General features: G+C 37.4%; 1 protein-coding gene across 1 annotated transcript; it reads right to left on the bottom strand.

Annotated features, from left to right (window-relative positions):
- Positions 1-45: 45 nt before the first annotated feature.
- On the bottom strand, positions 46-16247 carry LOC140943685 (prolyl tripeptidyl peptidase-like). The gene is made up of 11 exons (XM_073392796.1): positions 16114-16247; positions 12004-12407; positions 11564-11647; positions 10670-10747; positions 8998-9234; positions 7397-7699; positions 4962-5158; positions 2770-3118; positions 2261-2342; positions 670-791; positions 46-310 (listed from the first exon to the last, which is right to left on the bottom strand). The coding sequence occupies exons 1-11, from the start codon at positions 16223-16225 to the stop codon at positions 281-283; spliced, it is 1998 nt and encodes a 665-aa protein (XP_073248897.1). The 5' UTR covers positions 16226-16247; the 3' UTR covers positions 46-280.
- Between the last annotated feature and the right edge of the window lie 109 nt (positions 16248-16356).

Raw genomic sequence — 16356 nt, 5'->3', positions numbered from 1 at the left:
AACACTTATTAACAGTGTTTTGTTACAAAATATTTTTGAAATGCACATAGTTCATTCATAGTTCATAGTTCATTCATAGTTCTACTTATTTTAATTCTGATCACAGTAACCTACAACTTTAATAGGTATACACTCTTTCACAAGAACACAAACAAGGCTAACTTAATCGAAATACTTTATTTTATCCTACTCACAAAACCACTACCAAGTCTGTTTAGGGAAAAAACCTCTCCTATTCTGCTGTGTGCAACAGGCAGTTATTGATGACAACAACATCTGTTCAGTCCTCTGGCAGGTTCTCAATTTTCAGCTATAAGATAAAAAAAGAAAAAGATGTAAGAGTTTCAAGAAAAAAAAACAACGGCCTCATCAACAAATATCCTTTGCAATCTTTAGGTTTCAGTTTCTTGTTGTTCTAACGAGAAAAGAGAAAGTTGTTAAGTAAGTTTTACAAGGAATTACTGAGAATAATTTGATTGGATCAATAATGCGATATCATCACGCAAAGTTAACAACAGCAGTCTTATAAAATGCATTCATTAAAGATGATATTCTTTTCCAGTGCTTTCATTATTTGAGTTTTGACATTGACAACAAATGAAAAACAAAGTGCTTTTTCTCTACACAATGACATTATACAGGTACATTTCAGTTTCTCGCATAACTTACATTTTCAATTACTTCTGCACTAATCCCTGGAGCATCAAATTTAAACACTTTGGAATAGAAATACAACTCTCCCTCCAATGAGAACTTGATGTTCTTTGCCTGCCGGAACCCGTGTTGTTCACCTTAAATAAATTTTAAAAAGAGGCATTTGTTCAAATAAAAGGCCTTCGTTGAATTGTTTTAACTAGTTTTTTTTAAAATCAAAGTTCAATACATGAGGCATGGTTGCTAGGGGAGTGTGTTGGGGGCGGGTTAGAAGGGGGTAGTTAACAATGTTTCATACAGTGAGGATCTGCCCTGAGGCCAAACCCCTTTCCCTAAGTATAATTTTCCTCTGGAAAGGTACCTCTTTCATATGCCTTCCGCAAAGAAATATGGCACCCGTTTAACTTCCCCTAGGCTCTGCATCCCATTTTTTAACCACTGGAATGGAGTTAACAAGTGATATTTACGGAAAATCAGGTATTGCTGGAAGAGGTACTGACCACACCTGTAATCTGAAAAAGTTACCCATTTCAAATTTAGAAAATGATAGTGAACTTAAAGCCAAAAGTTAAGGACTAGCCTTTTCAGTGTAATTGTGAGTGGAATACTATTCGTCCCTCATGACATTACTAAGTAATCAAATGGTACACTCGTGAAATTTGGGAATAATTTCACTTGCATTTTGTCCAAATTCTAATAATTTCCCTCACCTAGAGGCTCTGGAAATAACTAGAATTTAGACAAAACACATGTGAAATCATTCCCTTATTTCACTGTTCACCATTTTGATTACACATACTAATACCCAACCACAAGGCAAATTGTAAGGAAAATCCAGCATCCTATTAGAAGTCTCTTGGGGCATTATTTCAGGCACACCTTCATTAGACAGTATAGATCACTGTACAATAAAGGTCCATAGGTCATGGAGAATCAGTAGCTCACTTCCACAGGAAATTTAACAAGTACCCGGTTTCCCAATAATTCTTCAGAAATCTAAATGAGCTCTAAGTTAAAAAAAAAATTAAACCACCCACTGGTTATTTTTTGGGCTTGAGGAATAATTATTATTCCTTGAGCCCGAATGACGTCTGAGTCAATAGCCCATGAGGCCGGCGGCCGAATGGGCTATTGAATCAGAGGCCATGAGGGCAAGAGGAATAATATTGTTTTAGTAAAATCCAACTAGTTGGTCAAAAATATAGAGACAAAACACTTTCATCTAGCAAAACACGATTCAGACGCCATTGTTTTGGTTTCCAAAGCTGACGTTTTTTGCTACTAGTGGGCTATAACATTTAGCTTAGTAGTAGCTCAACCAATCAGAACGCATTATTGAAAATAGACCACTAGTTGGATTTTACTAAACAAAAAATATTCATAATGCAATCCTTTAAATCAATTGATGATAAAAATGAGCTACTGGGCTAAGAAGAGGATTTCAGCCCCCAGGGAATCCCCTTCCCTAGACACATCCATGCAAATGTCTGATTTGCAACTGAGAAGTTAAAATGATCAGGCATGTAATCTTTTACAAAGGAAAGCCTGCCATGTAATTGCACAATAAAAAAATTTCTTCACCATATTAAATCATTTTTTATGTCACCTTCAAATGTTTTATAAGCCACTGGATTCCCTTTTTCTTTAGCTGCATCATACATCATTTTTGACTGATCTGGTGGAACGACCTGAAAAAAATTTAAATGTCAGCAACAATAATTACCATTAAGATATTAAGATTGAGAAAGATGCCACCCTACAGTTGTTAGTTTTTTTTGGACTATCCTCACCCTTCCCCACAGATGTAACCCCCCCCCCCTCCCACACAGAGCAATGTAAAGAAATGAAATTGGTAAAAAGTGACAGAAAGAAATTGTGGATTATGAACCTCTTATATGAAACTTAATTGAAACTTATATGAAGAATATATGCTATCTAAAATTTATTCTACTTATTACCAATTCAGACTATTGCTGGAAAATAAAGGTAAAAAGGGTACAGGCTCTTATTTGACATCCGCAACTGGTAACAATACACATAAGACCGACAAAAATGAGCCCAATAGTGCGCTTATTAAATTTAACCCTCTCTTTTTCTCTGACCCAAAGCTCTTACCTTATCTTCTAATCCTTGAAATATACACACTGCACAGTCAAGTTTATCAACATGTTTGATTGGTGATCTTTCATCATAAATTTCCTGTGCCCCAGGAAGAGGGCCAATAAGGGTATCAGTATAGCGGCTTTCAAACTTATGGGTACTTGCTGCAAGAGCTGTGAGGTCGCACACTCCATAAAAGCTTGTTCCAGCACTGAACACATCTCCATGGAAAGTAATGGAAGCTAGAGCAGCAAAGCCACCGGCAGAACCTCCATCAATGAACAGTTTACCACGATCAGCTTTGCCTTGATCTGCCAGAGACTCCGCCCCTTTGTAACAGTCGTCAATGTCTAGAAGACCCCAGCTGTTTATAAGAAGTATGTTAAGTGTTAGAATGGGTTTATACATAAATGTACTGGCTTTAACGGACAAAGCATGGCCAGGTTCATTAAGGACCACCTTACTTTTAGTCTCTTCTTAAATGGCTATCAATAACCCACAGTGTATCAATCTATCAAGACATTATGTTAAACTCTACAACAGTTTAAATACTGTAATGGCAGAAATGGTGGAAGACAGCAGGGCAAAAAGTTTAAGCAGCAAGAAAGAATGTAGTATCATTGTACAATGCAAGCGTGAGTACAGTAAACTTTGGATCTCTTAACTAACACCACTAAAAGATGGATGCTTCCCTGAAATGGAAACCTCAAATTGGTCCCTGCTTTCTTTCAGTCAGCATACTTGTGTCCCATGTCTACAACCAATGCTAGGTGATAAGATGAATGTTCATTGCTGGTATTGTTGTTGACTCATTTTTAAATATACTGTTAAAACTTAGTTTTCGTTGGCAAAGGAGAAAATATCTAAAGCCCCATTAATTCACACCAACTAAACATGTTTCAGTGATTTTGTTACCTCTGCATCCTATGTCCCTGACGCATAAAAATCCACAAAGACACTAAAAAATTTGTGGCATGCATCCTGTGATCTGAATATGTTTTTGCAGAATATCCTGTTTATGTGATTTCTGTGCCTGTTCTTGTGCGGCTGTTGTTTAATGGTGTACACTTATTTTAGTCTTGTTCGTGCTTTAACAGAAGGACTATATTTTAATTCCAGTAAACTGAAATATTGGTAGTCTTTACACGAGAGCCTAAATATGCTAAGAAATATTTCAAGACAAGTAAATTTTAAATTCTTCAAGTAAAAAAAGGCTTCACACAACCTATCTTTTTAAATTCAGGTTTACTTAAGCCTATTTTCCCACACAACATAATTAAGATTGATTGACATGTTTCGCCCTTATCAAAGCTTAGAAACCGCAAGTGCGCTAAGTCAGTTTTAAGGATGGTTTTCAAGTGACTTGAAACTTTCTTGAATCGTTTCAACTTTCCGACTTTAATGAGATGCAAAGTAAAGTTACTTGAGATTTTACTTATGCCTTCACACACCATTTTTGGGTAATTAAGTAAAACTTAGCAGCTCTTAAGTCTTACTTAACAGCCTAGTGTAAAGACAACCATCGAGGTTTCGAGTCAGTCTTCAGATTAACTACCTAGTCACATAAAGGACCAAGAATTTTCAATTTAGGACTGGTAGTTTTTTGAACTGGAACTCACTGGTTCTGGACTGGGACTCATGATTTTTCACAAGATGAGTCCCAGGTCTCACCATAACTATTTGTAACAAAATCACTGATGTTTAGTTAAACCAGGATTCAAAAAATGAAAAACTGGAACACAGACATTTACCCAAAGCTGAAATAAACTTCAACATTGTCTGTAATTGACACATAAATTGCAATAAACAAAATAAATGTCAGTAAGCGACTTTAATGAAGGAAACAATTTTAAACTGTCTTTAGCTAAGCAGGTTTCATATATGTTTTAAAAGCTTTGGTGTGAATGGGGCATAAAAACAAGAATTCATTGTGGGCATAATTTGTCAATTGGTCATAATTTTAAAGGGCGTGTTTCAGCCTGGAAACTGTTACTTTGTTCCTTGCTGGTACTTGTTACTAGACCTGGAGTCAGATGCAGCTCTCTAATCTGTGGTTTCCTGTACCACTAGTTTGAAAATATGAGTGTATTTAATTTCTGCACTCCTTTTTCGCTGTGTAAGCCAGGTTGTAAAAGGAAGGGTTAATGAAGAGTTGAACATGGACCTGCCACTAAAAAAATTAAATGAAAATCACAAAGTTTACTCACTTTGTTTTCAGAGCATTCCTGTACTCTGTCCCATAACCAGTGCTGCCACGGTAATCAACATCAAGAAGTGCAAATCCCCTGGAGGTGAAGAACTGTTTTTTGAGGTCCAGACATGGTGAACAGGCTGAAGTAGGACCTCCATGAACCTTCATCAAAAGAGGAGGACATTCACCCTCAGGACCTTCGAAGTCTTTGTTCTGAGTGACAAGAAAAATAATGTTCATATATAATAAAATGTCATATGGCTGCCAATCATCATCATCATCATTATTACAAAGGACTAATTACTAGCCTTAGTTGTAACCACTGTGAAGCAACACCAAGAACTTTGTTCTGGACCACTTACAGAGTCACAGGGCTGTCATTAAGAGGCGGGGGCCGGGGATTTCCCCCGGCTACTATGAACGTCTTCCCCGGCTACTTTCAAAGGAAAATAAAAAAAAATAGAACCGAAAGAAGTTCCAAGCTGTTTGATTCCCCACCTACTTGTTGTATTTACCTGGCAACTTGAAATCTTAGCGACAACCCTGAGACTCACCTCATTACTGGAGGTGCACCTCCAATTTCCCTTTAACTGATTAGCCAATCAAATATATGGGGGTCAAGAATTAGCATTTAGGTGCTGGTTCAGAGATGGGCTTAACCAAAGGCTTAGTTTGTCTGTGGTACAGCTCAGGCTATCTCATTAAAAGGACTTTTTTGGTGCTTAGAATTCTTCTTCACATTGTCAGTCAATGACTGTCAATGACTATTTAGTTTTCAATCATTGCCTTTCATCACCTCACAACCAACGATGATGACTCCTAATCAATTATTGACATTATTTACCACCTCATAACCACGCACAACGACTGAGGACTTTTAAGACGTCACTCATTATCAGTTGTCTCACAACCACTGATGATGAAGGCAGTGGATGCCCTCTGATAGACTCAATACAGTATTAAAAAAGATGTCAAATTTCCAGGTTATAAATAAACTAGAAGTAATCATAGATTAATGAGTGCGTTTGAATTTTCTTAGCTCCAGATTAGCTTTTGTGTCGTCAAGCATTATTTCAAAATCATGGAAGAGATCATGAATTAAAAGGTAAACATTCTTTTCTTAAGAGATGCTCTTCGCGTATACAGCTTCAAAATATCTCACTCATTAACTCTTTACTCCTGTCTTATTCTCCTTCAAGTATGGTCGATAAAAATGTAAAATAGATCGTAAAAAGTTCTATGTTGTTAAAAAGATAAACATGTCACTACAAACTTCGAAAAAATGGTAGCCTCGAAGGTTACAAAGTCCTGGCTTCTTGCGTGACACAACTTGAAATGAAAACAATGATCATAGCAGCGACGGAAACATATTAGGTTTTTGCTAGATTACTGATGTCAGAGAACAGGACAGAATCTTTTGCAATTGTGCAAACTTTTCATCTCATGATTATTTTAAGTTCATGTAGGTCAGTTTAACATATTTAAAACTTAAGCTTGCTTCAGCGAGGGAGATACTTATCAAGCAAGATGGCCCGTGTAGATATATCAGACGTGAATGAAGCATTACAGTTGTAACAACAGCTTACTGTATCTCAGAATATATTTCGTGCGTAAAGAGGTTAAACTACAAATATATAAATAGACTCAAACGCACGGGTAAACTTCTCACGGCACAAATGTTACCTGGTCTTTATTTGTGTGTTTCTAAGAAGTTCCAGCTCGATTTGAACGGCATTGACCGAAAAAGGTGTAGCAGAATCATCAGTTCAGCGATAAAACCCGCTTAGAAAACAACTCCACAGTTCATTCTTTAGCCGAACTCAAATATTCCCGTGTAATCATCTTGCTTGTTGACCTTGATGGAACCAGTGATGCACGTGATTGCCATATGACAATTGATTATGACGTAAATAAAGCTTGAACCTTCCAACACATCCGACAAACAGCGAAGCACGAGGCAGAATGCTTTGCGCAATGAAATTGTGACGTCATTCAAAATGGCGCCGAAAAGGTGAACCATGGAACGAAAAAACACGGGTCAGCTTTCGCTTGCGTGCACAGGGAACCTACGCGATAACAGGCAACCCAGTAGATTAGGAAGCGTTCTTCCTTCGTTGAACGCAACAAAGAAAGGACTGTTATTGGCAAAATCATGATGTGATTTCTCTACAGTAGATTTTATAGGCATAGCATACATACTGTGCCTTAGAATCACAAATAGAAACATTTTTTTCTTTTTCCTTTTTCGTTTATATCATTGACCAATAGAGCTGACAAAAATAAATAATAAAACGAATGAGTTTTAGAAGCTCTGCGCAATGATTCCAATATCAAATTACTTTGAAGAAGAATTTGAGTTTGGACTTTTGCTTGTTGTTATAAAATCGTGCTATTATTTTATCATACGAGATCTGTTAACAGAAATAAGTGGAGAACAATAGATCAACCAACCTGAGGTGGATAATAATAACCATGAGCTTTAGCACCAAGGGTGGTATCCCATGACACCTTCTTAGGATCAGCGCTTAAGTATCCTGGATCAATATCATCTGTTGATGGATGCGAAGTTCTTACTACTGTTGTTTTACCAGTCTTGACATTTAGTTTAATAAGCACTGTAAAGAGACTGGGGCCTCCAGCTACCATGTAGGCATGTTTTCCATTTGGATCATAATGCAGAAAGGTGAAAGACTTGTAATCTTTCTCCAGCTTAATATCTTGATGTTCACCAGAATGTTTAAGACATGTGATGGTCTGAACAAAAGAAATATGGAAAAATTAACATTATTATATCGATCTAATTATTATTGTTTGATTTAATGACATGGAAGGAAGTAGATGAGCAGCAAAGTAAGATTTTTTTAAATTAATATTTATCCAGGGGCATCCAATTTAGCAGCGCTAGTTTAAAATAATTTATTAATGGAGCCCTGACACAACACAGAAACAAAGACATTAAAACATTAAAACTAGAAAATTAATTAAGTTACAAAGGTGTGCAAAAATGTGCATGACGTAAAGCAAATAGTTAGATGTGTTTTCCGATCGGAATAGCATAAAAGCTACACCCTTTTAACTGGTAGGACTTTCGTGTAGGATGGGATGATTATTCAAACATAGCCACTCAGGATTTAGTCAGTAATGTAGGCATAATAGTGCTTTAAGCTTTCAATCGAATTAGGGTGTTTACTAGAAAGGAAACCACATGCATTCCCTTCCATATTTTCCCAAATATGATTTACCTACCAATATGTACAAAAGTACCTTGATTTAGCAATAAACGATGAGTGTGATCTCTTAGAGTACTGATAGCCTGAGACCAGCCAGGTCTAGAGATACTCAAGCAGTCAACGCTTATTCATTAGCTATGAAATCATCTCCCGTTTACAACAGTATTAAATTAGAGCATTTGACAAGTTGGCTTGGGAAGAACCTTACAAGCTCGACGCAGAATACCTAATCTAGACAAGATCTTATTACCTATATATTCTATGTGGTTCTTCCAAGATAGGGTGCTGTCTAGGAGGACCCCAAGATATTTAAACTTGTTAACTCTTTCTAAACGTGTGTTACTGATTAATTCTATAACTGGATCGTCAGCCTCTGCAGTCCTCTGATGGGTACACTGTACCAACAAGAATAATCTTTGTTTTTTCAGGATTAAGTATTAGAAAATAAGCGTGAAGCCAACTTAGGACATTAGCTAGGCCACTAGTTAACTGAGCTTGAATTTCACTGACTGACTTGCTTGCAAAAGATGCATTCATAGTTGCATGTTTTAACGGAAGTGTCATTTACAGTGCATTCAACTGATCATATTCTGGAAAAATACACACAACACAATGACCTGCTCTCCAGTTAGCTTGATTTGCTAAATGGACAGAGTGTTGTGTCCGGTCATCACGCTGAAGGTCAGGGTTCGATTCCTGTTCAATGCAATGAATGCCAATAGGACTATCATTTTGTAAATTTATAATAACAATAATAATAATAATAATAACAGGGAGTGGTAGAGAATTGATCATAATTATTTCTGACAGGACAAACCATACCGAGCCATAATTAAGCAACATTTCTCCATTGCCATCAGGATTGCATGAATAAGGACTGCCTCCAAATTCCCAGGCAGGTCCACCAATCTCTTCATCCTTGGGATAAACACTGATCTCATTGTCTTGATCATCTAGTTTGTAAAGGTTCCACCAGTTTGTTGTGTCATGAATATACAGCAGTTGATCATCTGGTGACCACTTTGGAAGCATGACACTGATGCCCTCACCACCTGCGATCTGCAGTACCAAAAAAAAAAAAAAAAAAAAAAATAATAATAATAATAATAATAATGTATTTTAAACTATTAATTTGAAGTGATGCATCAAAACAGGCCCTAAATGGCTCCTGTTTTAATGATAAATCTCCCTGTGATTCACATTATAGGTAGATTGGAAGGAGAAGAAAGCAGTTCCCTACCGTTTATTCCAGCCTTATTTTAGCCCCCAGTGTGTGGGGGTGGGGGGAGGGCGGTGGGAGAGAAGAGGGGACAAAAAGGTAAACAGGTCCCCAACCACTATTAATCCCAACCCCTGATATTCTTCATGAGAACCTGAGAGATAACTAAAGTGCATAACTGACAAAAAACTAAAGAGACATTTTGAAAAACTACTTGTGATGTCATATAACTGTGGCCAACAAATGTTAAGTTTTACAACCATTAATAAATTTGTTACCCTTTATTTATCAATCACTGGTTCTGAGGTTTGTAAATTCACCCAAACCCTGTTAACAGGGACGCTGAGAGGGCTATAGAAAGTGCCCGAATTTAGCGGGTTGAATTTACAGAAAATGTAAGGGCTTTCTTTCCCCAGGGAGAAAGCAAACTGGCTGTAATAATGAGGTATCTGTAAAGTGGGGTATGGAACCCTGACAGGGTTCTATCTAGGGTATTTGAGGGGTAGAAGCTTCCCCCCCCCAAATGCCCAGCTTCCCCCTCCCCCCAAAAAAATATTATCATTACAGTATATAGGTAACTATGGAAAAATCATCCAGATGCAACAAGGTCCTTGCACACACTGTAACATTTCTCAAAATTTTGTCTCAAAATGCACCAGATTGCATCTCAGGGTATATTCAATTCTAAAAATTTCTGGGGGGGCTTGCCCCCGGACCCTCCTAGGAAGATTGTTCCCTTAAGCCACTCCGAACTTCTCCCCCAAACAATAAATCCTTGATAGAACCCTGCCTGAGGGGAAGCGAAAATAGAGCAGTTAGCTGTGTTATAGTAAGCTGGGTTCTTATTATTGGGGTCAATATTGGGGTCAACATTCAATATTTTTCCTTTTAATAATTGGTCATTTCCTGATTTTTCAGCTTCTTAATATGCAGGTAAGTGCAAGTAAAAGTCATCTAATTATAAACTGTGACACAGTTTTATGTATTCTTACTCACTATTAATGCAGTATGACTCATACCTTTGACCAATACTCACCTATATTCTAAGGCGCTGAAGCTCAGTTTTCAAATTACCTTCACAACCTTTGACAGATCTCAGAGGTTCTTTGTATTACAGATTTCTTATGACATGTTCAAATTGACCTTGTATTGCATTGTGCCTGACTTTAATTTTGGTCTTATAAATGCTAGTTTCCTCACTCTCTTTCTCCCCCAGAAAGATGACCACTGCACATCTATTTAAATTTCCACGCACACATAATTCTACAGTATTACCTTTCGTTTGGTTCCATCTTTGAGGGAATTTCCATCATGTGACAATTCTCCTATCCAGAGTTTAGTGCTATCCCATGGCTGAGGAAAGAATTCACAAATAAAAAGCAAAGATCAAAACAAGTACAACAAGCCAATATTTATAGGTTTAAGTGCTCTCAAGTAACCAATCTAGAACTGTCAAAATATTATGAATTAAGACAGAATCCACCAGGAAACTGAGTAATTTTAATTCTCAGTGGACAAAAACCTTGTACCAAAATAATTTAAAGTATATTGCATTCATGCTTACATTTTTCACGGGCTAAAGATGTTATTAGTCATCTGCAATAACACCAAAGAAAATCTCTTGTGGGAGTCCAAGAAAATGAATGTCAAATTTCACAAAATTATATCCGACACATGAAATTTTCAGAATTTTACCTAGCTGTGTTTTGACAATTCTTGTGTAATTTGACATTCATTTTCTCTGACTTCCATTGGAGATTTTCTTTGGTGTTACTATAGATTACTAATTATATCTTTAGCCCTTGAAAAATGTAAAAAAGAATGCAATATTATTTAAATTATTCTGGTACAAGGTTTTTGTCCGCTGAGAATTAAAATTACTCAGTTTCCTGGTGGATTCCATCTTAAATTGTCTTATTCAGCGCAAAAAATATGAGTTAGTTTGTCTTATTCAGCAAAAAATTTCTGGCCCTCAGACTCAACAGGGCACATGCATTTCACATAATTAAAACTCAGGTTTTGAAAACCAGTCAGTTTTGACAACAGATCTGGTCGGCTTTAACAATGCATCAGGGACCAGCAGAAGTCTATCTCCTCTTTCTCTCATGAAAGACCTCAGCTAGTGTGGATCATAACCGGAGAATAAAGAAATTTATAACACATGCTTACCATGTTAGGATGGTCCCACTCAATCCAAGCCAAGGTGCCATGCTTTGAAATCCTTGGAGTGGAATAAAAGTTTGCTCCTGATACCTGCCAATTACATAAATCAGATCAAGGATGTGCTCTAAGAAAAATTGAAGGGAACCAAGTGTTCTGAACTTGTGAAATCTAGGGTACCCAGGGCCCAGTTCCTGAAAAATCAATTAGTGCTAATCCATGATCCAAGAAAACCTTGCTCAAAATATGGCTTAATCCTGGCACAAATTTAACCATCTTTTGAGGAACTGGGCCCAGCATATGATTTCTATGAAAAAAGCTAAGATTTTTTGGTTGCCCAGGAGCCAAAGAAATGAATCTAAGATCTCAATCTATGAATCAAATTAAACTAATTTTTCTGTTTGCTAATTTTTATTCGTAAGAGCTTTCAATCATTCCAAATAACTTACCAAAACAGACTGTTCCTTGGTCTTGCGATTGATAGATACCAATGTGTTTTCAGCCTCCTTTACATCTCCACCAATCACTTCATGATCTTCACGTACACAAACTACAATATGCTTCTTGTACATGGTGCCATCAGCGTACCTCCAATCTTTTCCTTTAGGTGTAAGAGGAATTGGTTCTTGAACCCCTTTCTTTAACTTTTGACAATAAAGCCGTTGATCTTCAAAGTTGGAGAAGTAAATACGACGCTTGTGTACAAAGAAGGCACCTCCTCCATATTCATGTACAGTTGTTCGGGCACTGTAGTTCTCGGGAGTTAATTCCTGGACATCTTCTCCTTCAGTCCAAGAATGAATGATATATCGTCCACCTTTATCAGGTGACATCTCAGACCAGAACACTTTGTCTGAATAGGAAAAAAAAAATGTCATGAACAAAAGCTTCTTAATAAACTGAGGTGTCACAGGAGCCTTTGGCCCATGTCACAGACATAACCCAACCCTGGTTAGTAGTGTCGGTGAAGCAATGCTGACATCCTTGTTCTTTTTAAGGCCCCCACAATACTAACAAATTAAAAGAAGTGCCTTTCAAATTTCCCTTCAACCTGACTGGCAAATTGACAATGGCTTATTTCACAGTCCAATCAAATCCTGGTACTCAGGTGAGGGCCCAGAACAAGGATTTCAGGACTGTTTTGTTTTTTGTAGTTACGTCTTTGGTGCAGGTTAAGGAGCATTGAGCCAAGTTAGCACAAATCAAGAAAATACCAGGTGATTGGGGCCATCCCATGTTTTTTCCAGCTGAGGAAAACATGAAATCAAAGAGAGCTCCTATTTTATGTTCAGTTACGCATGGTCATGGTTATGGATTGTTGATCATTACAACAATCATTACAACAACTGTTGTTGACTTATCAAAATTAAAACTTCACTGTCAGGGATGATAGCAATCAGTCTGGGGTGTGACCAGATCCAAAAAATTATTTTGACTGGGAAAAGTATATCTTTATTAAATTATTATGCCATCTAGCTATTTCAATAAACCTTTTTACCTATATGGCGGCCATATTGAATTAATTTGATTTAAGGAGTATTATAGGATGCCCAGGGGGCATGAGCACAGTTTGTTTGTATTTTTGAGTGCTTTTCGGGACATTTTTTCTTAAAGTTTTGTTACAATAAGATTGTAATGGGAAAAAGATCCTTGTGCCGCCTTTTTCTAGTTTAGTATTAGAAATATGGTCTTTCACCGTATATTTCTCGGGAAAAAGGCAATCATTATTACATCCAAACATAGCACAAAGATCTTTGTTCCCATTACAATCTTATTCTAAGAAAACTTTATGAAAAAATGTCCCGAAAAGTGCTCGGAAATACAAACGAAATGTGCTCATGCCCCTGGGGTATCCTATAACACTCCTTAAATCAAATTAATTCAATATGGCCGCCGTATCGGTAAAAAAGGTCTATTCAGCAAAGGTTTGTGGGGAAGGAAAAAGTGAAGAATGGCTGCATGGGAGGCTTACCCAAAAAACAAAAAAAAAATGCAGCGAGGGACATTTTAAAGACAGTCCCCCTGAGAGGATAACAACAACAGCAACAGCAATCTTTATTTTGCTCTTGATACAAAAGTGTAGAGTCATTAAAAGGAAATAATTGTGAAAGAAAGAGAGCACAGCCACTCAGAAATAGCAAAAGCTTATTCCACTGAGTGGCTGGACCATGCAGAAAAGTAACTAGATATCAAAGCTGTTATACATAAACAAATGCACACAAAAACTCACAAAAAAAAGAATGTTTAAGATGTAATAAATGACAAATACACAAACAAATGAAAAAAGAAGCAAGACAAAACAACGGCTGTGCACACAATTAGCTGCATATAAAGTATACCAATCAATATTTGGAGATGACAGATTCTTTTAAAGCAAACCACTTGCTGATTTTAGCTCTTCTTTAATAGCATTCCAGAGTTTAGCCCCACAGAAACTGATATACATGTATGCTGATTACTAGCAATGAATAATCTGTACTTTGTTATTAACTTAGTTCTGTTGTACCAAAAAAGGGAAAACAATCTATTAATTATATTTGTTGAAAAAGATATGGGCAATGCTGGGTATTGAACCTGCTACAACTGCTACAGTGGTTAACATGTTAACACCCTGTGCTATGAGGCCATTTATTTCTAAACAGGAAAATGAACTTTAGCATAAAAAGACACAAGGGATTTTGAAATCCAGAAAAGCAATACAAGAGCCCCCTCCACTCGACCTCTAACCCCAGCAGCGTCTGAATAAAGAGGGCTGGACAATCTGCAAGCCAGCAAGCAGCATTCAGTGGGTGTGAGCCAGAGGAAAAAAATAACGTTTTATGAAATTACAAAAAAAAAATAAATACAAGAAACATGTTTCCTGTTAAGTTCACGATGGGAAAATGAGGGTTCATGGCGGGAATGTTTGTAGAATTATGCATGGTTGACTTTCAGTGATTGGGGTTAAGGTGATTCCCTAGTTTTGCACTGCGCATCTCTTACTGCGCATAACAAGATGGCCACCGTAAAAAAGAGCATGTGAAGTAATATTATTAAAATGAAGTTGACTGAAGAGAAACGCTATTGGAATTTTTGCTTGCTGTTGTTTCTTGCCGAGGTGAGACTCAATGTGTTGCGAATGTGCATAACGTAAGCAGTACGCGTGTTGCTGAGTTCGACCTCCTCTCGGAGAACCTCGATAGTGGATGTTTAACTTGTGCTTACTCACTTTGATTTTCATTTAAACACTTTCTTTATCACATTGTGTCCTAAATGTGATATCTCGATGTAAATTCTGTAAAAACGGACTTTTTAATACTTTCTCTCCCTTTTCACATACATTCTATTTTGAAACTCGCCCCAGTCGTCTCTCAAAAATCGGAGAAAATGCGTTTGGTGCGCACTTTCTGCAGCTCTACCGCAAAAACGAGTACGGTGACCCCCATTTTTTATTTCATGATTTTAATAAGGACAGTGCTTCCTTTCGATGAGAAAAAAATTGGCACAAATCTATGTTCAGTTTTTTGGAAATTTTACTAAATTGTACGGATTGAGCCATCACGGATCGAAAAGCGCGCGTCCAATTTAATTCTACTTTGGAGCGTAAAGTAAAAACAAGGGCATTAAAGGGCATTTTTCTGGTACGTAAGTGGATAAACAATACATAAAAGTCAAATTCTGTGTGATGTCACATGCATCATCGAAAAAATCTCTCCTTTTTGTCTAGTTTTGCGCTGCCCGCGGTTTTTGTAAAAGGGTCCTAAATAGCCGTATTTGTCAGCATTGTGACGTCAAAACGAGCACGGTGACCCCCACTTTTTATTACTTTTTTATCATCTTCTTGACTTGTTACATCAGTGTACCAAGTTTTAGCTAAAATCTATGTTAGGTTCTTTTACTATGGAATCACCTTAAGGGCTCATTTTAATGAACAGATTAGGGTTAAGAGCTGTTTTGTGGTAAACCCTCATTTACAACGGTTTGATAGCTTAAGCACATACTGTGTCCTGTTATTTAATTCCTTTTGCTTCGCTCAAATCTTCTCCCTCCCATCTTCATGAATCGAAATAATTTGGCACTGGGCTAGCAATGCTAAGCCTGCTCTTGGATCCTCTTGTCCAAGCTTTTTTTTTTGGACTTTAATAGATTTATAGATTTGTCCCCTTTTAACTCTCGTATTCCTATGTTAAGAGATGAAACCCCGAGAATTGAAATTGAGCTTAGTATTGCGAGACATTTAGCCTGCATGGCGCTCTCTAATATTCCAGGCAACTTCGACCTTTAATTTCGCGCGTGATGAAACTGCATGCGGGCTTGCGCCTCAAAATCGCAATGGCGGAAACTCCGGAAGAACGCTATTGCTAAGACAAGAACTAAAAGAATCACAGAGTCGATGCACAAAGCCTCTCCGAGAAAGAAGCAAAGATTAGAGGCTACAGACCCCTTTTGTTCCTCTCAATTTGCCGAGTACAACGAACCCTGAACTCCACATGCATTTGCGCCTACCTCATGCCGCATGTGCTGAGCATGAAAAAAACATGAACGAGCTTATTGTTTAAAAAGGTTTTGCAAACCCCTACCTTCCTGAAAAGGATCTACTCTGACTTCCTTAAATGAAATCGATTGATTCACCACTACATCGACCGTTATTGGGCTTTTCCAAGATCCGTAGGTTGCTAGAGTTGGCGCCATGTTTATGTCTTTATGAAGACAAAAGAAGCTGTACCTTTACGTATGCAAATTTCTTTTTTGCCTGGAGGTCTCAGACTGCCTGTCCGCGCGTACAAGGTTCTGGAGTGAAACACGGAAATCCTCACGCAATC

This window comes from Porites lutea, chromosome 7 (genome assembly GCF_958299795.1).
Source record: "Porites lutea chromosome 7, jaPorLute2.1, whole genome shotgun sequence".
Lineage (NCBI taxonomy): Eukaryota > Metazoa > Cnidaria > Anthozoa > Scleractinia > Poritidae > Porites > Porites lutea.
The sequence above is the reverse complement of the archived record's forward strand: the minus strand, read 5'-3'. Positions and strand labels throughout refer to the sequence as shown.